The sequence below is a fragment of the Podarcis muralis genome, chromosome 15 (assembly GCF_964188315.1).
Source record: "Podarcis muralis chromosome 15, rPodMur119.hap1.1, whole genome shotgun sequence".
NCBI classification, from domain to species: Eukaryota; Metazoa; Chordata; class Lepidosauria; order Squamata; family Lacertidae; genus Podarcis; species Podarcis muralis.
The window spans coordinates 13828506-13849515 of NC_135669.1; the positions used below are offsets into that span (position 1 = coordinate 13828506).

The 21010-nt window shown below is 43.0% G+C and overlaps 1 protein-coding gene across 2 annotated transcripts; it reads right to left on the reverse strand.

Annotated features, from left to right (window-relative positions):
- Positions 1 to 1840: 1840 nt before the first annotated feature.
- CHEK1 (checkpoint kinase 1) lies at positions 1841 to 19611 on the reverse strand. 2 transcript variants are annotated; one of them, XM_028707626.2, is made up of 13 exons: positions 19303 to 19611; positions 16000 to 16084; positions 15488 to 15711; positions 14804 to 14868; positions 14639 to 14708; positions 13250 to 13438; positions 11159 to 11263; positions 10783 to 10878; positions 9562 to 9670; positions 7187 to 7364; positions 5449 to 5580; positions 4506 to 4607; positions 1841 to 3323 (listed from the first exon to the last, which is right to left on the reverse strand). In XM_028707626.2, the coding sequence occupies exons 1-13, from the start codon at positions 19487 to 19489 to the stop codon at positions 3228 to 3230; spliced, it is 1638 nt and encodes a 545-aa protein (XP_028563459.2). In that variant the 5' UTR covers positions 19490 to 19611; the 3' UTR covers positions 1841 to 3227. The 2 variants fall into 2 exon arrangements, with proteins under 2 accessions (XP_028563459.2, XP_028563460.2); XM_028707627.2 differs by lacking the exon at positions 16000 to 16084 and having other exon boundaries at positions 19303 to 19374.
- Between the last annotated feature and the right edge of the window lie 1399 nt (positions 19612 to 21010).

Genomic DNA, 21010 nt, shown 5'->3' on the forward strand with positions numbered 1-21010 from the left:
CTTTGAATTTAAATCCTCTGAACTGGCTGTGCCCCAATATGCTACGCTTTACCCCAGTTTATGGACTTACCTGCTGCGAAAGTGAGCATCATTGAAAAGCCAAACACCAGAACCTTATTCGCTTTAGTTTTCATTCTATAAAGGGCAGAGAGACAAAAAGAACCCGCTCAAGTCTGGTCCAAACAGCATGTGAGGTTTCCCAAGTCTCCTCCGCCATATTACGTGGTGGTGTTGAAACAGTCCGGATTACCTATTTATATTCTCAGTCTTGGACCAGGTTATTAGTCAACAGGAGACAGAACAGCCAGTAATGATTATGATGCAGACATGCACACCTGCAAACATCAATTCGTTGGTTTAGTGCTTCGGGCAACAAACAGCCCACAAAATGTTCCAAGGACAGGTGCTTTTCCCCTTTAGTCTCCTACGGTTCCTTATCTGTCATACGGGATGGCACAAACTAGCAGTTTTATTTTAAAAAAAATCCAGAACTGTACATGCTAAAATGACGGAGCTTCCCCAATTCAGAGCAGCTTTTCTGTCACATGTCAGAAACACAGGCAAGAACACCACCCCCTTCCTATCCAGAGTAAAGAGGGAAGAAATGTGCCAGTTTTGGCCTTTCTTTTCCCAGGGAAATTTTAAAAAATCCCTTGTTGGGAGCCACTGAATGCAGACCACAGATAATAAATATACCAGTAAAATGTATCATCTGAGTGCAGTACAAGTATACATGTGTGGGGTTGCTGCTAATATAGACTGAAAACATGTCCTTGTCACAGCAAAACACCCACAAAACTTCACTGTGCTACATAGAAGCTACATAAATACATGGAGTGGAACCTCAGGTTTTGAACATCTCCACTGACAAACATTTCAGAACCCAAATGCCAAAAACCCGCAGTAAATGCTTCCGTTTTTGAACGCGCCTCAGAAATCGAACTTCCAAGGCGGCTTCCATTTTGAGTTTCCCTATTGTACAGTGGTACCTCGGGTTACATACGCTTCAGGTTACATACGCTTCAGGTTACAGACTCTGCTAACCCAGAAATAGTACCTCGGGTTAAGAACTTTGCTTCAGGATGAGAACAGAAATCGGGCTCCGGCGGCGCGGCAGCAGTGGGAGGCCCCATTAGCTAAAGTGGTGCTTCAGGTTAAGAAACAGTTTCAGGTTAAGAATGGAACTCCAGAACAAATTATGTATGTAACCAGAGGTACCGCTTAATTGAGGCTTCCATATTGAGTTTTCAGTTTTCGAACCTTTCGGTTTTCGAACCTTTCGGAACCTGTTCGGAAGTCGAACAGTCTTCTGGAACGGATTATGTTCGGAAACTGAGGTTCTACTGTACAGTGGTACCTCGGGTTACATACGCTTCAGGTTACACACCCCTCTAACCCAGAAATATTGCTTCAGGTTAAGAACTTTGCTTCAGGATAAGAACAGAAATTGGGCTCCGGCAGCGCAGCAGCAGCAGCAGGAGGCCCCATTAGCTAAAGTGGTGATTCAGGTTAAGAACAGTTTCAGGTTAAGAACGAACCTCCGGAACGAATTAAGTACTTGACCCAAGGTACCACTGTACGAGTATCAATGGAAACACACTGTATGCCACATCACATCTTCCTACAAGATCTTCAGTTACTGAAACCACTAGAATTTTCTCAATTTAACACATAAGTTAAGTTCCCCAGAAATACTTCCCTCCATTTTGGTCGCCCAAAGCGTATATACCTTTGTGATGTAGTTTATTCCAAACCACCTTGCTACAAGAAGAGGGAATTATCAGGATCTTCCATTTCGGGTGAATAAAGAAGAAAACTGGCATGCTATACACTGACAGCGTTCTTTTAATCCGAGATCATTCTTTATTTTGCAAATTGTTTTATTTTCTTTACAGACACATTAAAAAATTCAGTTTTGTAGATTTAAGTATGGGTCAGGAAGTATGGTCAGAAACAAGGTTTGTGTGTCATCCCCTTACTCTCTTAGTGCAGGGGTAGCCAACCTGGTGCCCTCCGGATTTTGCTGGACTACAACTCCCATCAGCCCCATCCAGCATGGTCAACGGTCAGGAACGATGACAGCTGCAGTCTAGCATCCGGCCACCTTCACGCTAGTGTATTTGCATGGTACATTCAAGTTTAACCAGTTTGAAACAAGTTTGCTTCCCAAAAGACAGAACAGTACAAAAGGAAATAAAGAGAGTGAGGGGTCTGTTAATCCATTACATCTCTTTCCATTTAGACTGGTGTTTCCCAAATTTGGGCCTCCAGCTGTTTTGGACTACAGTTCCCATCATCCCTGACCACTGGTCTTGCTAGCTAGAGATGATGGGAGTTGTAGTCCAAAAACAGCTGGAGACCCAAGTTTGGGAAACCCTGATTTAGACTAAAGATGGGGCACCTATGGCCCCACAAGATGATGTTAGACTACAAAACCCATTATCTTTGCCCACCCTGGTTTGCCCACTTCTACTTTAGAGGCTCAGCTAGTCTGATCAGACCTATTAAGGATTGGAGGAGAGAGAATTATACCCTAAAAATAGAAAAAAATATTTAAAAATTGGAACAGATGCTAAAAACAACCACTGGGCTTTATGTTTTCTCCAGGGTGACAGTAGAAACCAAAAGCAATGAACTTCAACTGTATAGCTTCATTCAGAAGCCCTGACTTTGGGAGCAAATAATCATAAACTGAGTCAAGTGATTTGAGAAGGACCTTATTCTGGACCTAACATTCCTACAACTCTTTATCATGTTTATATAAAATAAACTTATGTTTTTTGTTGTTGTTTTTTAAAAACCAAAGTCATTGAAGGAGCACGATAACACTCATGTTATGCTTTACAAAGCAGCAACTTTCAAACTCAGTCTGAATTTTTTTTTACTTTGGAAAAAAGAAGGGAAACACATGTATATGGATGAGGAGCTTGAGCAACCTACAAAAAAAACCCCACTTCTAAGTCAAGAATGTGAACTAAGCTAAGCCACTCGTGACTTTCATGATCATAATCAAGGGTGGGATACCCCAGCCAACCATTGCAAATGTGCACCCTCGCAACAGTTATCTCCTGTTACCGTATGTGGATAGCTTGAACGCCTATCCCCATAAAACCTAAACAAAAGAAAAGATTTCCATTGAATGACTGGAGTTTGGGGTGCGGCAGGCGTGACTGTCCCTTAGCAGAAGCTGCTGAATCAAAACAGAGACGCTCTCAACCACAACGCCATCATGTGACAGGAAGCCACAGCTTCTGTGTGCTGACGACATCACTCAGCTTCCCTTTGATCTTCAGGAAATGCCTCTTGAACTCCAAGCCGTCACCCTGCGTAGGGAAGGGAGGTGGGGAAGAACCCAAGTGAGTATATGTCATTGGAAAGGCATGTATTAGCGAGAGAAATGATACAAGAGGGAAGTAATAATAATAATAATAATAATAATAATAATAATAATAATAATAATAATTTTTATTTATACCCCGCCCTCCCCAGCCAAGGCCAGGCTCAGGGAGGCTAACAAGAAATAATAAAAACAAGTTGAGTGAATACAACTTAAAAACAAGATTAAAATACAACAATTAAAATATTGAAACATTCAAATATTAAAATGCAGCTTCATCACAGGAGGAGAAAGGAAAAAGAAAAAAGAAAAAAGAAAGAGGGGGAGGGAATCAAATTGGCTCCAACCCAAAGGCCAGGCGGAACAACTCTGTCTTACAGGCTCTGTGGAAAGAAATCAGATCCTGCAGGGCCCTGGTCTCATGAGACAGAGCGTTCCACCAGGCCGGAGCCAGTGTTGAAAAGGCCCTGGCTCTGGTTGAAGCTAATCTAACTTCCTTAGGGCCTGGGAAGTAAACAACATTATGAGTACAGCCGTACCTCGGAAGTCGAACGGAATCCGTTCCGGAGGTCCGTTCGACTTCCAAAACGTTTGGAAACTAAAGCACGGCTTCCGATTGGCCGCAAGAAGCTCCCGCAGCCAATCAGAAGCCCCGTTGGATATTAGGGTTCCAAAGAACGTTCGCCTGTCTAGCTGCCGCATTCTGGATTAGTTGTAGTTTCTGGGTCACCTTCAAAGGTAGCCCCACATAGAGCGCATAGGATCCGCAGAGCTGAGTTTTCCACTAAGCACCCCGCAGCTCTTGAACCAAGCAGAAGGCTAACCGCCAGCCCCAGCCCATACAGTATGCTAGAACAGATTAGAAAATAAAATGGCTGCAATGGCAAACATAATATTCTGAATCAGAACATGTTGGCAGCTGGCAGTGTGAAAACATTCTGCAGTACTGAGGAGCTACCACAGGATGGAGCCCAAGTACTATTCCCGCACATAAAAGATTCTCCCCACAATTTGCAAATCTCTCAAGAGATTAAAAAACCTAGGTCAAATCAAATGTAGCTTTATTCCTATTTAAGTAAGTTTGACTGGTTAGGTTAATATCTACTACAAGTGCCAAGGCATCCTTCTTATCCTTAGAATGAAATGTGTTGGTTAACTTTGTATATACCTTAGACAGGCGGAAGTCAACAAGTATTTTGTCATCCATTTCCAAGAGGTTTGCCTTGAAAATCAGTTTGTTGTTTCTTCTATCTGTGGTTGATATGGTAACCTTAGAAGGAAAACGTGTATTTTATCAGGGGAAAGAGGTTTACAAAGCATATTTACAATCAATAATGCTCACTCTTTTTATGCTGTGAACTGCCCCGAGGTCTGCCGATATAAGGTAGTATACAAATCAAAACAAATAAAAAAATAAATCTCTGGAGTTGCAAAGTTAGGCTCTCTAAGTTTACGGCAGCTTTCACACTATTTTTCTCACTAGCAACCGAATGAGGATGCATCTGTCGAAAGATCTCCCCAACAGGCCCTGAATTCAAAAATGACTATTTCTTCCAGGACATTGTGTACCTCCTAGCTAAGCAAATCATATATATTTATTTTGTATGCAAACGCATACAAGCAGTGCTTTCCCCCCCTAAAAATATGTTTAGAGGTACGCATACACCTGCGTCCCACCAGAAAAAAGCACAGCATAAAAGTATGTAAACACAAATTAATTATCTTTTTTAATTACCTGCCCTACTCGGTGCTGCTTACAACTTAAAATCACAGAGTGAAAATATAAGAAAATCGTTGCATAAAATAAAAATAAAGCAACAAACAGAAATGCAGAAGAGAAGAATTAAAAATACAACAAAAGCAAGCATCACAGGCAAATCACGACTTTTAGAGCAGGTTTTCCCTGCCAACTGACAGAATAAAAATGTATGTACCAAGCAACAACAACAACTACCAGAGAAGGAATGACCCATGTCTCACAGGGCCAGGTGTTCTATAATATTGATGCACCCACTGAGAAGACCCTCTCTCTTGCTGCCATCAATTGTGCCTACACCACAATGCCTGTCTGTCCGTCTTGTGTGTGATGTACACACACAATTAATTCACACCTGGTTTGTGCAGCCCTTCTTCCAGACGTAGCCCATTTTTTCGCAAACCTCCTTCAATACGTGGTAAGACTGGTCAGCGTCCAGCTTCAAAAAGAAACGGGTCATTCTCTTCACTAAGCGCTGCCATGAATTCTAAGAGAGAAAGGAAAGGAAGACACTAGAAATCAGCTGAAGGCTAAAACAAATGTCGAGTTTTCATCAAGGCTTTGCGTTGTTTTATGATGCTAAAGAATTGCATATATGTGCCCTGTGCATGAACCAAATATATGTACCCTTGTGCAAGTTAATAGAAACAAAGCATGTTTTCTATCTTACTCGTAATCCTGTACTCAAAACAAATACGAAAATTCAGTTGATCATTACGGTGTCAGAAGCCTGCAGCCAATACAGTGGTGCCTCGCAAGACGAAATTAATTCGTTCCGCGAGTTTTGTCGTCTTGCGATTTTTTTCGTCTTGCGAAGCACGGTGTCGGGAAAGCTTTGGAAAAGCTTCAAAAATCACCAAAGTCTTTAAAAACCTCAAAAAAGGCTACCACACCGCGTTCTATGAGTTGCTCCTTGAAGCCAAGTCGCAACTGTATTAACGGTGTTAAGAAAAAGGAAACAAACTTGCAAGACGTTTCCGTCTTGCGAAGCAAGCCCATAGGGAAAATCGTCTTGCGAAGCAGCTCAAAAAACAAAAAACCCTTTCGTCTTGCGAGTTTTTTGTCTTGCGAGGCATTCGTCTTGCGAGGTACCACTGTAGAAGGAATGATGCGCTCGCCACAATATATTGAGGTTCTACGAAAGAGTTATTCCAGAGCTGGAAAAGAGGAATCCTGACGGTACTGGGATATTGCAGCAGGACCTAGCCCCCTGTCACACATCGAAAGCGGTGAAGAAATTCATGACAGAGCAGCAACTACAGGTACTTGATTGGCCAGGGAATTCCCCAGATGTAAATCCCATTAAGAATTTGTGGGTTATATGCAAAATCTCCATGCTGTAGACTGGAAGACTCATACAGGCGCTGATTCAAGTGTGGTACAGTGAATGTTCAAAACTAGTAGACTCCATGCCAAACCGTGTTCAAATGGTGCTTAAAAAGAGTGGAGGTCATATCCGTTACTAATATAGGTATCTGTGAGGTTTGTACATGTATACAGTGGTACCTCAGGTTAAGTACTTTATTCGTTCCGGAGGTCCGTTCTTAACCTGAAACTGTTCTTAACCTGAAGCACCACTTTAGCTAATGGGGCCTCCCGCTGCCGCTGTGCCTCCACAGCACGATTTCTGTTCTCACCCTGAAGCAAAGTTCTTCAAACCTGAGGTACTATTTCTGGGTTAGCGGAGTCTGTAACCTGAAGCATCTGTAACCTGAAGCGTATGTAACCTGAGGTACCACTTTACAATAGGGAGACTCAAAATGGAAGCCGCCTTGGATGCCCGATTTCTGTTCTCATCCTGAAGCAAAGTTCTTAACCTGAAGCACTATTTCTGGGTTAGCAGAGTCTGTAACCTGAAGCGTATGTAACCTGAAGCGTATGTAACCCGAGGTACCACTGTATGTGATTTTTGTACAATAAACTACATTGTTTGTTTCAATAAATTTGCACAAGGGTGTATATATTTTTTTTGAGGGCTGAAGCATTAAATTAGGGAGGGGGGGTTGCTGTTATGGTGCAAAACAAAAGCACAAGGGCCTCTACAAGTTCCAAAAACAACGAAAGTTGATAGCCGAGCCACCGGACCAAGTTACCTGGGAAGAACTGGGAGTGCCAAGCAGTTGGCTGTTGAGCAGCATGTGTTCAGGGCAGGCTGGCTGGGAGAAACTGATGCCTTGCACAAGCTTATCGATGCCAGCTGGACCGCTATCCCACAAAGAAAGTCCAGTGCCAGGTTCCGGCTGAGAATTGGAGCAGGTCTTTTTCTCCTCACTGCAGGAATGAAAACAAAGCGGTGTTACGTTCCTAAATGGTGCAACAACACATTGTCTAGAATTTTTTTTTTTTTTCGGGAGTTAACCGCTACATGCGTTGGCCCTCATAACTGGGCATTAAGGTGGCCTTTTTCTTGGCAATTTTCATCATTATTTAAATCATTCTATCATGATTGAATTGCCTTAATGCAGGCACGTCCAACAGGTAGATCGTGATCTACCGGTAGATCACTGGATGTCTGTGGTAGATCACTGGAGCTCTTTGGTATGCTTGAATGGTTACAAGTCTATCTCTATTCTAGCTATTATTCTAGTAAATTTGGTTTTATACTTATAAGCCAGTTTGTGGCGGTGTTTTTTTGATGCAAACAAGCTCAACAACTTAGGCTTCCCGTAAAAAAAAGCTCAACATTTTTGCCCTGCACCCGCCAAAAACGGAGCTTTCCTCCTCCCTAAAGAAAGCTCCTTAGGGACGCGGGTGGCGCTGCGGGTTAAACCACAGAGCCTAGGACTTGCTGATCAGAAGGTCAGCGGTTCAAATCCCCGTGACGGGGTGAGCTCCCGTTGCTCGTCCCTGCTCCTGCCGACCTAGCAGTTTGAAAGCATGCCAAAGTGCAAGTAGATAAATAGGTACCGCTCCAGCGGGAAGGTAAACGGTGTAACCGTGCGCTGCTCTGGTTTGCCAGAAGTGGCTTAGTCATGCTGGCCACATGACCCGGAAGCTGTACGCCGGCTCCCTTGGCCAATAAAGCGAGATGAGTGCCACAACCCCAGAGTTGGCCACGACTGGACCTAATGGTCAGGGGATTTAAAGAAAGCTCAACAACTTTGATCTCAACCCCAAAAAGGGGGTAGATAACTGCCAGTTTTTAACTCTGTGAGTAGTTCACAGTCTCTTGGGAGTTGGCCATCCCTGCTTAATGTAAAAAGTCACTTGTTTTCTGCATTGCATGTTTGCGGAATCATAAAACACACACAGCCTCGACAGTAGCATTTACCACACCACTTGAACATATTACTTTGTTATGCTCTGCAAGACTTAAAACATACCCCTACCTTCGCCCATTTTCTCCTGCACTTAAATAAGACCCAGACGATAGAGACCATCAGATTAATCCTCATATTAAGGCACACATTAAAGTCCCAAAAGTTCCCCAACTTTGGTATTTAAACAGGATAGAATTAGTGCTTTCAGATATTGTAACTCGCTCTACATGGGGCTGCCCTTGAGACTGAGCCAGAAACTCCAGTGGGTGCAGAATGCCGCAGCGAGACTCCTTACGAGGTCTTCGCTGCAAGATCACATTCACCCGGTGCTATACCAGCTGCACTGGCTCCCGGTGGAGTACAGGATCAGGTTTAAAGTGCTGGTTTTAACCTTTAAAGCCCTATACGGTCTATACGGAACCGCCTCTCCTGGTATGTCCCACAGAGGAACTTACGGTCTTCAAACAAAAACATCCTGAAGGTCCCAGGCCACAGAGAGGTTAGGCTGGCCTCAACTAGAGCCAGGGCTTTTTTGGCTGTGGCTCCAATCTGGTGGAACGCTCTGTCACAAGAGACTAGGGCCCTGCGGCACTTGACATCTTTCCGCAGGGCGTGCAAGACAGAGCTGTTCCACCAGGCCATTGGTCAGGGCACAACCTGACTCCCTCCTTTGGCAATCTTCACAGAACTCTAGCCCAATGGTTGCCATCAATATGATTTGAATTAATTTTATAATGAAATGATTTTAGAATGTTGTATTATTTTATTGTTGTTAGCCACCCTGAGCCCGGCTTCGGCTGGGGAGGGCGGGATATAAATAAAAAATTATTATTATTATTATTATTATTATTAAACAAAACCATCTCCACTGCAGCCCTCGCCCTCTGTGTACAAGTTGTTTTGCTCCTGTTCTGTCAAATCAAGGGGGCAGACAACAATGCGGCGAAGGAGGGGCAAGAAGGAAGAGCAGATTTGGCTCTGCTAAATGGGCTACTGCAGCCTAGTGGCACAGTGCAGACATGCCATAGATCACCTCTGGTTTAGTTACTCGCGGAACACGTCTTAAGATATGGCAGCACAGAATAAGCCATTGCAGAGCTTCAGAGTAAAAAATAAAAAATTAAAGTTCTCCATCAAGTTAAAAATATTAGCCGGACACACACGTTTTTGCCTGTGTGTTGGACACAATGAACGAATATATTTTTCACCTGCGTGCACTTTTCACTGGAGAGAAGTCTGTATCGGATCGGATGTGCTTAGAAAAACACCCTGGGGAATCGGATAGTCCCCCCGATGAGACTCGAGGCCGCTTGATGCCTAGAAAGAAAAACTAGTACTCAGTTTTCAGGGGGGGGGGGGAAATTATTTTTGTCATTCACTGTTAAGTACATAGTAAATCTCAAGTAAAATGATTGGATTGTTGCTGTTGTTTTTTAATGGCTCCAACCTTTCCAAAGGTGCTATGTGCCAGTCTGCCACTCTTCCCAAGACCAGAAGAAGCTAAACACACATCACTTGTATTTGTGAACACTAATGTAAACTCAAAACCACCTACAGTGGTACCTTGGTAGTTGAACAGCTTAGTTGTCGAACAAATCGGCTCCCGAACGTTGCAAACCTAGAAGTGAGTGTTCCGGTTTGCGAATGTTCTTTGGAAGCCGAACGTCCGATGCGGCTTCCACAGCGGAAGCCGCGCCTTGGTTTTTGAACCGTTCTGGGAGCCAAACAGACTCCCGGAACGGATTAAATTCGAGAACCAAGGTACCACTGTATTCAAACTTCATGAATGGTGGGATCAAATAATTGCAACAGAACTGCCAAATGATCTGCAGAATCCTCAGACCAACAACCCCTTCCCATTGTTAGAGCTAGTTAAAATGTTGATTCAAAGTGACTAAGGAGGCTTTCCACATCACAGTTTTCATTTAGATGGGTGCTCCCACATGTCACTAGGGAGGGGTGTGAGTGCAGAATCATAATATTGGAATGATTTACACTGGTTTTCATCCTAGCGTCAAACGTGAATGTACCGATTCCAGGCATAGGCAAACTCTGCCCTCCAGATGTTTTGGGATCCCTAGCTAACAGGACCAGTAGTCAGGGATGATGGGAATTGTAGTCCCAAAACATCTGGAGAGCCGAGTTTGCCTATGCCTGGATTAACCCAAGATGAGCCCTTATTAGTAGCAGACCTTGATAAATGGGACTGATCAGCAAAGGGGATGAAAAAGCAAGCAAAATCTATCTTCAAGTAAGATTAAAATAGGGTGAGCCACCTAAACTGTAAATATCAGTATCTTTTAATATATAATTCGCTCCTTTCAGTGGCATATATGAGAGATGTCAACTGAACCGTTTTCAGATGTCAAAAGATTTCAAATCTGCAGCTACATACAAAATTCACATGCATTTATTTATTTTTAAATTACCTTTCTTTAAAGCTTTTGTGTACCACCTGTCCTTTTTTAGGTCTTCAATAGTAAGCCTTGATGTGGGGTCCTCAGTTAATAGTTTGAGGAGTAACGCTGCAAAGAAATAATTTGGTTATATGCATGGCCTACAAGTTCTGAAATTGTCCACCTTCTGTGGCAATGGCTTGCAATTTAATTGAGATGCCCTCAAACATTGTTCCACCAGTTTCCAAATAAATCATTACAATTTTTACATGAACCAGAGTCACCCAACTTTTAAAGATGTTCTTTGGAGGATATGATCTATACTCAGAAAAATAACATGCTCATTTCTTAGCAAAGCTATCAAGACTGCCCGCAAGTAAATATAAAAACAGTCAGTAAAGGTCTGTACCTAGTGGCAACGAGTCTATCTTCTTCCATGGTGACAAATATGTTTTCTTTTCTTTCCAATCACAGTATTCTTGACATGTTTCAACAGGCTGGTCCCATGGCAATTCTGCAAAAAGAAAGCCACATTTCTTGACAAAACTTGTCAGTGATCTGGGGACAAACTAAGAAGGTATTTGGGTTTCAACCAAATGGATGTTAGCATTTTAAGAGGAAGAGACACACCCAAGGGTTATAATAAGATCACTAATAACCACATTAGTTACACAGCAAATTCAAAACAAGGAATTAATAACTACTTAGACTAGAAAAATAGACTCCAGTAAAGCTGTGAGCAATGAAAATCTCTGGCAATTTCTTTTTTTTCTGTTCCACCTTGGCTACATACGTACTATCAGACAATATGGTTCGGATTTATGCAGTAAACCAAATCCCTTGAAAAATTCTTGCAGATACACTTGTTTAAAAATTAATTTTATTAAATGTATTAAAACCTTTACATATCTTACCCTTCTGGTGCAAAAGCACTGCTCAGGGCTGCTTGCAAAATTTAAAACTATATGAAACTATCAACCACGGAGAGTCAGTAGATGTATGCTGTTAAAACTGTGAAGAATTCATTACTATTATTTTTTAAAACGCTGGTTTCAGCAACATATTTATAAATGAACATTCTATGCTGAATGTATAGAATGCTTTAACTTAAATGACTCTTCCTTCCAAAGCCTGTTTTTTAAAAAAAAATAAAAAATGCTGCATCTTGCAGGTTTATCAAACACTGGAAATTTGTTGTGGCGTATTATTGCTACTTTTGGTGTTGAATCGGTAGAAATGCTTGTGCTTTTATTCTATCTGCTTAAATTTGATCTAAAAATATATTATTATTTTTAAAAGGATGTATTGAAGGAGAGGGAAAAGTTCACATAGCTGCTTTTAAGAGAACAGCTTTCTTGTGGTAGACGGTTGGAGAGATGTTCTCAGCTATTCTTGGGAGTAACCATACAGAGAGTGATGGTTAGAGGGTAATTAATTAGCTTCAACAATCTCCCCTTAGCTACACTGGAAGAAAGATTTAGTGGCACTCCATATATGAATTGTGTAAGTCTGTGTACTAATAAATGCACTACTATGGTATCACTTTTAAAGAGACAAAAGAACCACATGCCTTTGTCCTCTGATGCAACTCATGCTTTAGAGTGGCATACGACCTTCCAAGCCATGGGTGTCTTATCTCATGTGACTGAATCAGTCACTAAGTATGTACTTCAAGTTAATAAGATCAGCCAGCAACTTTTGCAGAACTGCTATGGGTATTGGTTGTTCTACTCTTGCTTAAATTTTTCAAGAATGAAAAATGTACACGGGCCTTTCTCTGGTTTTTTTAATGTCCCCTCCCAACCAGTATATTTGTGAAGGCCTGTAGATGATTACAGTGCTACCTTGGTTCTCAAATGCCTTGGTACTCAAACAACTTGGAACCCAAACACTGCAAACCCAGAAGTAAGTGTTCCGGTTTGTGAACTTTTTTTGGAAGCCAAACGCACTCCGTTTTGAGTGTTACGCTTCCGATTTGAGTGTTACGCTGAGGTCTGTCTGTTTTTGCTATTCATTTTACATTTTTGCTTTTGTGGCTCTTTTTATTTTGTTTTTGTGACTGTGTGGAACCCAGTTCAGCTACTGATTGATTGTGTGACTGCAATGCATTGTTTATTGCTTTCATTTTATGAATCAATGGTCTCGTTAGAGAGTAAAATTCATGTTAAATTGGTATTTTAGGCATTGTTTTTAAAAGTCTGGAATGGATTAATCCATTTTGCATTACTTTCTATGGGAAAGCGTGCCTTGGTTTTGGATAGCTTTGGTTTTGGAACAGAGTTCTGGAATGGATTAAGTTTGAGAACCTAGGTACCACTGTAAGGAACTAGATCAAGAACCACACCTTAATAAATATCCTGAATTCCCAAGAGATAATACACCAAGGCGCACTGCTGATCTGCATCCCTGTTGTGTAAATGTAGAGCATTAGTTTTAAGAGGCAAATCCTTATCAACAAACTAACGTTAATAAAACAAATTAAAACTTGAGTAGCTCTTACCTCCTGCCAACATGGCAGTGAGTACGATTCCACATGACCAAACATCAACTGGCTCGGCATGGAATTCTTTTCTTTTAAGGACTTCTGGCGCAATGTACGGGAGCGTGCCACACATCTTGTTCAACAATCGCTCACGACCATTGTACTTAAACACAGTTGCTAGTCCAAAGTCAGAGATTTTGAGATTATCTAAACAAATACAAGAATAAAGAAGGTATCTTGCGCATCATTCTAATTCATCATCTTTGTTTGAGGCACACTAAAGCATGGGTAGGCAAACTAAGGCCTGGGGGCTGGATCTGGCCCAATCACCTTCTAAATCCGGCCTGCGGACAGTCTGGGAATCAGCGTGTTTTTACATGAGTAGAATGTGTCCTTTTATTTAAAATGCATCTCTGGGTTATTTGTGGGGCCTGCCTTGTGTTTTTACATGAGTAGAATGTGTGCTTTTATTTAAAATGCATCTCTGGGTTATTTGTGGGGCATAGGGATTCGTTCATATTTTTTTTCAACATATAGTCCGGCCCCCCAACAAGGTCTGAGGGACAGTGGACCGGCCCCCTGCTGAAAAAGTTTGCTGACCCCTGCACTAAAGTAACATTGATCTAAAGACACAAACATTTAACTTTTAAAAAAATGGTCCTTTTAAGTATGCCAGCTCAGAAATTTGTCACTGATACTAATCTACCCTACTCCTTAGTATGCCAGTTCCAAAATATCCCATTGATACTAGTGGGCCATGTCTACATAAGCAGGCATTAAGTGTTCTATTGCTGCCCCAAATCAAGGGCAGCCGAGTGAAATGCTAAAAAAACCCAAACCCAAGTCCTCTGACTGCTTGATGTTTGGTGTTAGCAACAGAGAGGACTTGTTGCTTTCACATCCAAAGTGTGGGCTGCTTTTTAACTTGTGGAAAATTGATACTGAACTAAAGAAATTAGTGATGTATGGAAGTGAGAGCTGGACCATCAAGAAGGCTGATCGCCGAAGAATTGATGCTTTTGAATTATCGTGTTGGAGGAGACTCTTGAGAGTCCCATGAACTGCAAGAAGATCAAACCTCTCCATTCTTAAGGAAATCAGCCCTGAGTGCTCACTGGAAGGGCAGAAGCTGAGGCTCCAATACTTTGGCCACCTCATGAGAAGAGAAGACTCCCTGGAAAAGACCCTGATGTTGGGAAAGATGGAGGGCACAAGGAGAAGGGGATGACAGAGGACAAGCTGGCTGGACAGTGTTTTTGAGGATACAAACATGAGTTTGACCAAACTGTGGGAGGCAGTGGAAGACAGGAGTGTCTGGCGTGCTCTGGTCCATGGGGTCACAAAGAGTCAGACACGACTACACGACTAAACAACAACAACAAGAACAAAGAGGTCTCTCTCTCTTACCCATTCCGTTTAGCAGCAGATTCTCAGGCTTAATATCCCGATGTGTTACTCCTATACTGTGAAGGTAGACCTTTCAAAATGATACAAGGCATTAATAGAAAGCATTCATTCAACCTGCTTTCACACACAAAAAAGAGCTTGAGAAAGCAACATAAATAAACTTACGACTCCAGCTATAAGCTGGTGGAAAAACTTCTGTGCTTCTGCTTCAGGCATTCCTACATCTGGCTCTGCAAGGAAGGGACCATAGCTTCATGAAGAAACATACTAATGAAATTTACACAGTGATAGCAGTGTTTCTAATGAATATAACCTTTCTGGTTGTTTGCTCTGAAATAGTTATGGCCGAAGGCATTATTGGTAACAAACTGAACACCATGTTTCACAGTAGCATTGATAGCAGCAAACACCATTTTTGTTTGGATTTAAGTTCATAAAATGATTGGCTACCATAGAGGAGGCTTGCTTTGAATGTGTTTAAATATCCCTGAAATACAAGTTGCAGTGGTACCTCGGAAGTCGAAGGGAATCTGTTCCAGAAGTCAGTTTGACTTCCAAAACATTTGGAAACCCAAGGCGCAGCTTCCAATTGGCCGCAGGAAGCTCCTGCAGCCAATCGGAAGCCACAGAAGTCAGATGTTCGGGTTTTGAAGAACGTTCACAAACTGGAAGTCACTTCCAAGTTTGTGGCGTTCAGGAGACAAAGCATTCACGTCGCAAGGTGTTCAGGATTCAAAGAACGACTGTATATAGATGACTTAAATAAATAAACCATTTGACCCTTGGAGAGGATTGTCACCCAATGACCATTCTGTGGCCTGCCTTCCTATCCCATAAAACCCCCTGTACCTATTCGGTCAAAGAGTTCTCCCCCGCTGCAGTACTCTAGGAACAGATACTGAATAGTGCCTTCTCGCCGATGTCCGTAAAACTTGACAATGTTCTCATGATTTAACATTTTGTTAATGCAGATCTCCTTCTTAATCTGATCTGGGCACTCTATAGCGCATTTCATGTCCACAATCTTCACCGCCACTGCTTCTTCCGTGCGTCTGTTCACAGCCAACTGAACTCTATAAAGAGAAAGCGGAAAGCAGGGTTTTTATAGGCTTTCCTCGCCAAACATTATTACTAAAAATTACGCGTTAAGTCTCAGCTTTGCTTGCCAGCCGCAGCACACATTTTCTCCTCCTGGAAAAAAAATGGGCAAATTCAACTACCCAAATTAAAGCTCTTGTGATTTTTGACAACCCTTGACACAAGAATACAGCAGCAATTTCAATTTACAGTTTACTCTTGTTCTGGAACCATTCATTTGCCTCCATGTATATGTTACATGGTATTGCCTAAGCTATACTCACTCTCCATAAGCGCCTTCCCCAAGGGTCTGCACTAAGTCCCAGTCTTCCACAAAAGGCACGGCCATCTTGACAAACAGGACACACTCTGCAGATCAAAGAAATAAGGAATCAGAAGTCAAGGGTCATAAGTATTTGGCTGCCAAGGCAGAAGGGGGGGGGGGAGTGGCAGAGAATTTATTTTGCATGAAGTAGATCCCACATTCCTTCCTACTGCGCAAATGAATATATCCAGTGGAACCCTTTGTCCCCATTGTGCACCCTTGTAGGGGCAAGTAGGACAGTTGGCTTCTGTACATGGGTTCCATGTGATGTGTCCTCTGCTGCCTTGAACTTCCGTTCCAAAAACTGGAAGCTTGTGGCTACAGGTGTGTGCAGGCCTGTGGAGTGGGCATACACCTCTAGGGAGAGGGATTGCACACATCATCCTGTCCAGACTAGCTCTTTTACTCCCAATTATCCTGCTATGACTGTGGGATGCTGTATATGAAGAACAAAACTACAAGCAACCAGCATGGAAAGGGGAAGGAGGGGAAGGGAGAAAGGGGGTGGAGGGAAAGGCACAAAGCTTTTTATCTACCTACATAAAAAGGGAGTCAGGCTGTGAATGCACAGACCAGCTCGCCATTTCATGAGGCCCATTCCTGTACATAAAATGTACAGGAATCTGAACCATTTAACTTAAAACCCCGTAGCAGTGGTTTGCTTGCCCTAACGGAGAGCCCTGCAGTGACCACTGCATTTCAGTACTGGAATCTCTCCCGCTTGAGGTTATTCCAGGGACAACCTCTGAGAAAAAGGTAGAAGTGGTACTGGATATTTTATTTATATCTTGTTGTTTTTGTTTTGTTTTGTTTTGTTTTTTTATCCTGGTCTGTGACCGTAATAAAGTTCATTCATAAGCAATAGATCCCACATTTAATCCCCAGCATCTCCAGGTAAGGCTAAGAGAGAACCCTATTTGAAATCTTGGAGAGCTGCATCCAGTCATTGTAGATAACATTGAGCTAGATGGACTAACAGACTGATCAGTATAAGGCAGCTTATTTCTGAAAAAACGCTAAAGGGGATAATAAAGGAGTCTTCCACATAATGCTAGGGGTTGTACTCAGTGCTAGTCCTACTCAAGAGTAGGCGCACTGAAGTTTATGTTTATATATATAATTTTTATTAAATTTTCTGTTTTACAATTTAGAATACTCATTTAAACATCCTTAAAATATCCCTAACTTTCCTTCTTCTCTTTCCATGGTTCATCTTGCATATCTCATATCCTTCAATATTTTACATAAACTAAACGATTCAGTATTCCATTACAGTTGTACCTTGGTTTTCGAACAGCTTAGCTCTCGAATGTTTTAGCTCCCGAACGCCACAAACCCGGAAGTTACTATTCCGGTTTGTGAATGTTCTTTGGAACCCGAACACCTGATGGGGCTTCTGCTGCTTCCGATTGGCTGCAGGAGTTTCCTGCAGCCAATCGGAAGCCGTGCTTTGGTTTCCAAATGTTTTGGAAGTCGAACGGACTTCCAGAACAGATTCTGTTCGACTTCCAAGGTACGACTGTATTACATCCATCAAAACTTATTTACACTGTTGAATTAATCTTCATGCTGCCAACGTTTTCAAGTGTACACAATTCCCCCCATATATTCAATAAACATTTTCCAGTTTTCTCAAAACGTTTGTTCTTCTTGTTCTCTTAGTCTATATGTAAAGTCTGCAAGCTGCGTGTATTCCATGGCTGGCGGGAGTAGAGACTATAGGATGGCTGTGGATTATTTTGGTTTTTTAAATACTGTACTGTACAAGTAAGGCTTCTAATCTCCTATACCTTTTTATGCAGGCCTGTAGAACCTCACTTGTTGAATTGCTCCTGTCAACAAGCTTTTAAAAGGTACTGTGGAATGAAACACCCACTGTAGAGAATACCTGGTTCCACAAAACAAGGCAAGTAGGACAAAACAAATTCAAATCTTTTAGGACCACTATTAATTCGGACAAGCTTTCAATTACACAGAATTTTGTGCAACACAGCTTGCTTTTCAAGTTTGTTTTTTTAATGAGAAATGAAAAGGACTCAATGAATGACTCAACATTCGTTGCTTTCTCTGCAATACACATTGTTGCATCCTTCATTCACACACTTTAAATAACTGCTAGACAGGAAGTAAGTCAACAGGTGAGGCTTTCTCCAGTTCTGCAGAAACAGTGATGAAGTGCTACACCTATTGATTGCAGCAAAGTCACTCTTAGAGGTACAGGAGCAGTACCAGGAAGTTGGGGGGGGGGGATTTGAAAAAACAGTAACAATGCCCACGCATCCTATACTATTAGCAAACTCAATTCTCATCGAGGTTATCTTTATCCAAAAGAAAAGTTTGCAGAAATAAATAAATAAAAATTGAGGACCGTAAGCCACAAAAACAGCAAAATGAGGAGTGCGGATTGACCACAGAATGTGAATTAAATGGAGCTTCCTAGAGGACATAGCTGGATGGCACCTTGAACAGGAGCACACTGCACTGTTTTTGTTGCATGCAGGTCCCAACACAGGGCATAACTTTACTGCCTACAGCCATGGGCTTCTGCAAACCTGCATTTATTGCACAAACCAACTTTCAACCATTACAGCACTTTAACAGCATTCATAAAACAGATCGTGATTATAAATCAGAGTTTAAAACTAAAAATCCCTTATCTGCCCCAATTCCTGCTCTCAGCCAAAATTTTATCCCAACCCAGAACTCTTACACACACATACACGTGTCTCCCTCAAATATCCCCCATGCTCACTTTTCAGAAAGGTACCAAAACCTGCAAAGACACAACATGGATGAATTGCCGCCCACCCTTTTGAAAACATCCGTGCATTAGGACACAGAAGGGCACGTGCATGAACAACCAATGAAATGGGCTGGTTTTTTTAAAAAAATGAAGTTATTAGTCTCCTTGTTTCGCAATATGGACACCCGAATTAAAACAGCAGCGAAAAGCACAAATAGCCACGACGACGCTCCTTTGGCCCTGCGAGCCCACCTCACAGGGTTGTTTGGGAGGGCAAATTAGGGGAAAACATATGCATGCCGTTCCTTGGAGGGGAAAGCGGGATGCGCGAAGGAAACAAGGAAGAAAAGTCTCCCACGGGGGGGGGGGGGGGGCTGGCAAGCCAAAGCATCTCTCCCACGCCCCGCTCCCTAAGAATAGAGACCCTCCTCCGCCCCACGTGGGGAGGAAAGAAGAGCGAGAGGAAAGGGGGAGCAGCCCACCCTCCCTCTCCACATTTTGGCCCTTTTTTGTCCTCACCCGCCCAGCGGCGAGGGCCGCTTCCCCGGCTGATCAGCAAGCGGCGTTTCCCGCCGAAGAGCGTCGAGAGCAAGAGCCGGGCAGAGACTGGGAGAGAGCCGGGAGGAAGAGGCGGCGGCGAGGGGCCGAGGGGAGGAATCCGGCGCCGGCTCCGCCTCCTGCCCCGGCTGCCCGGGTGAGGCAGCATAATGGCGTCCCGAGGCCGGAGGAGCCGCCGCTTTGCTAACTAATGCGAACTCAAGGCATCTTTAAGCCGTCGGTCCCGATCCGGCGGGCGCGGGAGTAGGAAGCGCCTCTCTGCATCCCGCCGCGGGGCTTCTTGCTTCCGAGTAGACGCGGTGCGGTGTTTGGCTAGGAACTGCCCCTGCACGCTTGGAGGGAGATTTTTGAGAGTTGGTTTTATTTTTCCCCTGGGGTCAGAAGAAAGTGATTTCAAATAACTGTTGCTGAGACCCTTTCCATTCCGAATCTGCTAGACAAAAAGTCAGGCAGAGGGTGATGACGCTCGGGCTTCCTGCCTCCACTAACATATTTTTAAAAATTTGATTTTACATGTTCATTCACAGAAACGATATTCTTGCAAGTGTTAAAATTTTACACAAGATGCTTTCGAATCCTAGGACTTCCCTCCTCCCCTCCGTGGGTTCTTTAGGTAACTTTTTCAACTGCATATTATTAGTCCACCTAGTTTACAGTCCTCCATTGCCTATATCCAAAGTCTGTGTATCATTGCAAGTTATTTAAAGCCTGCCCAAGAGTTCAAGTGTTTGCTGTGGTATTTTAAATACGATCTATACCTGTCCCATTCTCCCTTGAAGTTTTGATCCTCCCGATTTGATTTTCCCAGTTAATCTTGCCATCTCTGCATGGTCCAATAATTTCATCTGCCAGTCTGCCCTTGCAGGTATTTTATCATCTTTCCAGCTCTGGGCAAGCAGACGAACATTTCTATTATGTAGCCCTTCCTTCCCCACAGGTTGCTGTACCACGTCATTCCAATCGGTCCCTGTGTTGTAACAAGCACACACAGCTTGGAAGAGGATCCTGTCCTTCCCCGTGCACATGTTCATTCTAGAGATGCATTCAAACGTTGGCTTGTACTCGTGTCGTGTACAAGTGTTTGTAAGAGTGCACGCGTGCCAATTTACACCGCTCAGCTATCGTGCGCTGACTGAAGATGTGCAGCTCAACTAGGTGTGTGAATGTTCCAGTTGTTGAATGTAAGAGTGTGAACGCCCTTTAGGAGGTGCTAACGTTTTGCACTAGGTGTACTAGAACTCCAGCTCCCTGCACCTTGACCGTGGCATTGGCTGTGCTGCCTGCGGATAATGGGAGGTGGACCCAACATCTGCACAGCCACGTTTCCCATGCCTGCTTTAAAGTGCTGCAAGGCTTGTTTCTTTGGGTTTCTGTGAACAGTGCTGCCCCTTTTTATATCTTCTGGGAGATGCCTGGCTAAACTTTGGGTAAATTAGTAGCACCGTCATTTTTCAAAGTTCAGCCGCAGCTGAATCCAATAATGAAGGAAACTATGTTATACCAAATTAGACAATTGGCCCATCTAGCTCAGTACTGTCTGCAAGTCTCTCCCAGGTTTTAGGCAGAAGTCTTTCCCAACCACTTTTGAAGATGCTGGGATTTGAACCTGGGTCCTTCTGCATGCAAATCAAATTCTCTACCACAGACCTACTGCCCTTCCCCAGGATCC

Bases quoted from the DNA above. Each gene is read 5' to 3' on its own strand.
- CHEK1 (XM_028707626.2), bottom strand. From the start codon at position 19,489: ATGCTGCCTCACCCGGGCAGCCGGGGCAGGAGGCGGAGCCGGCGCCGG. The intron at 7,365-9,561 runs GTGAAAAATATA...TCATTCCTGCAG, and splicing joins CCAGTGAAAAGTGCACGCAG to TGAGGAGAAAAAGACCTGCT. The intron at 3,324-4,505 runs GTATATACAAAG...TTCCCTACGCAG, and splicing joins TTGACTTCCGCCTGTCTAAG to GGTGACGGCTTGGAGTTCAA.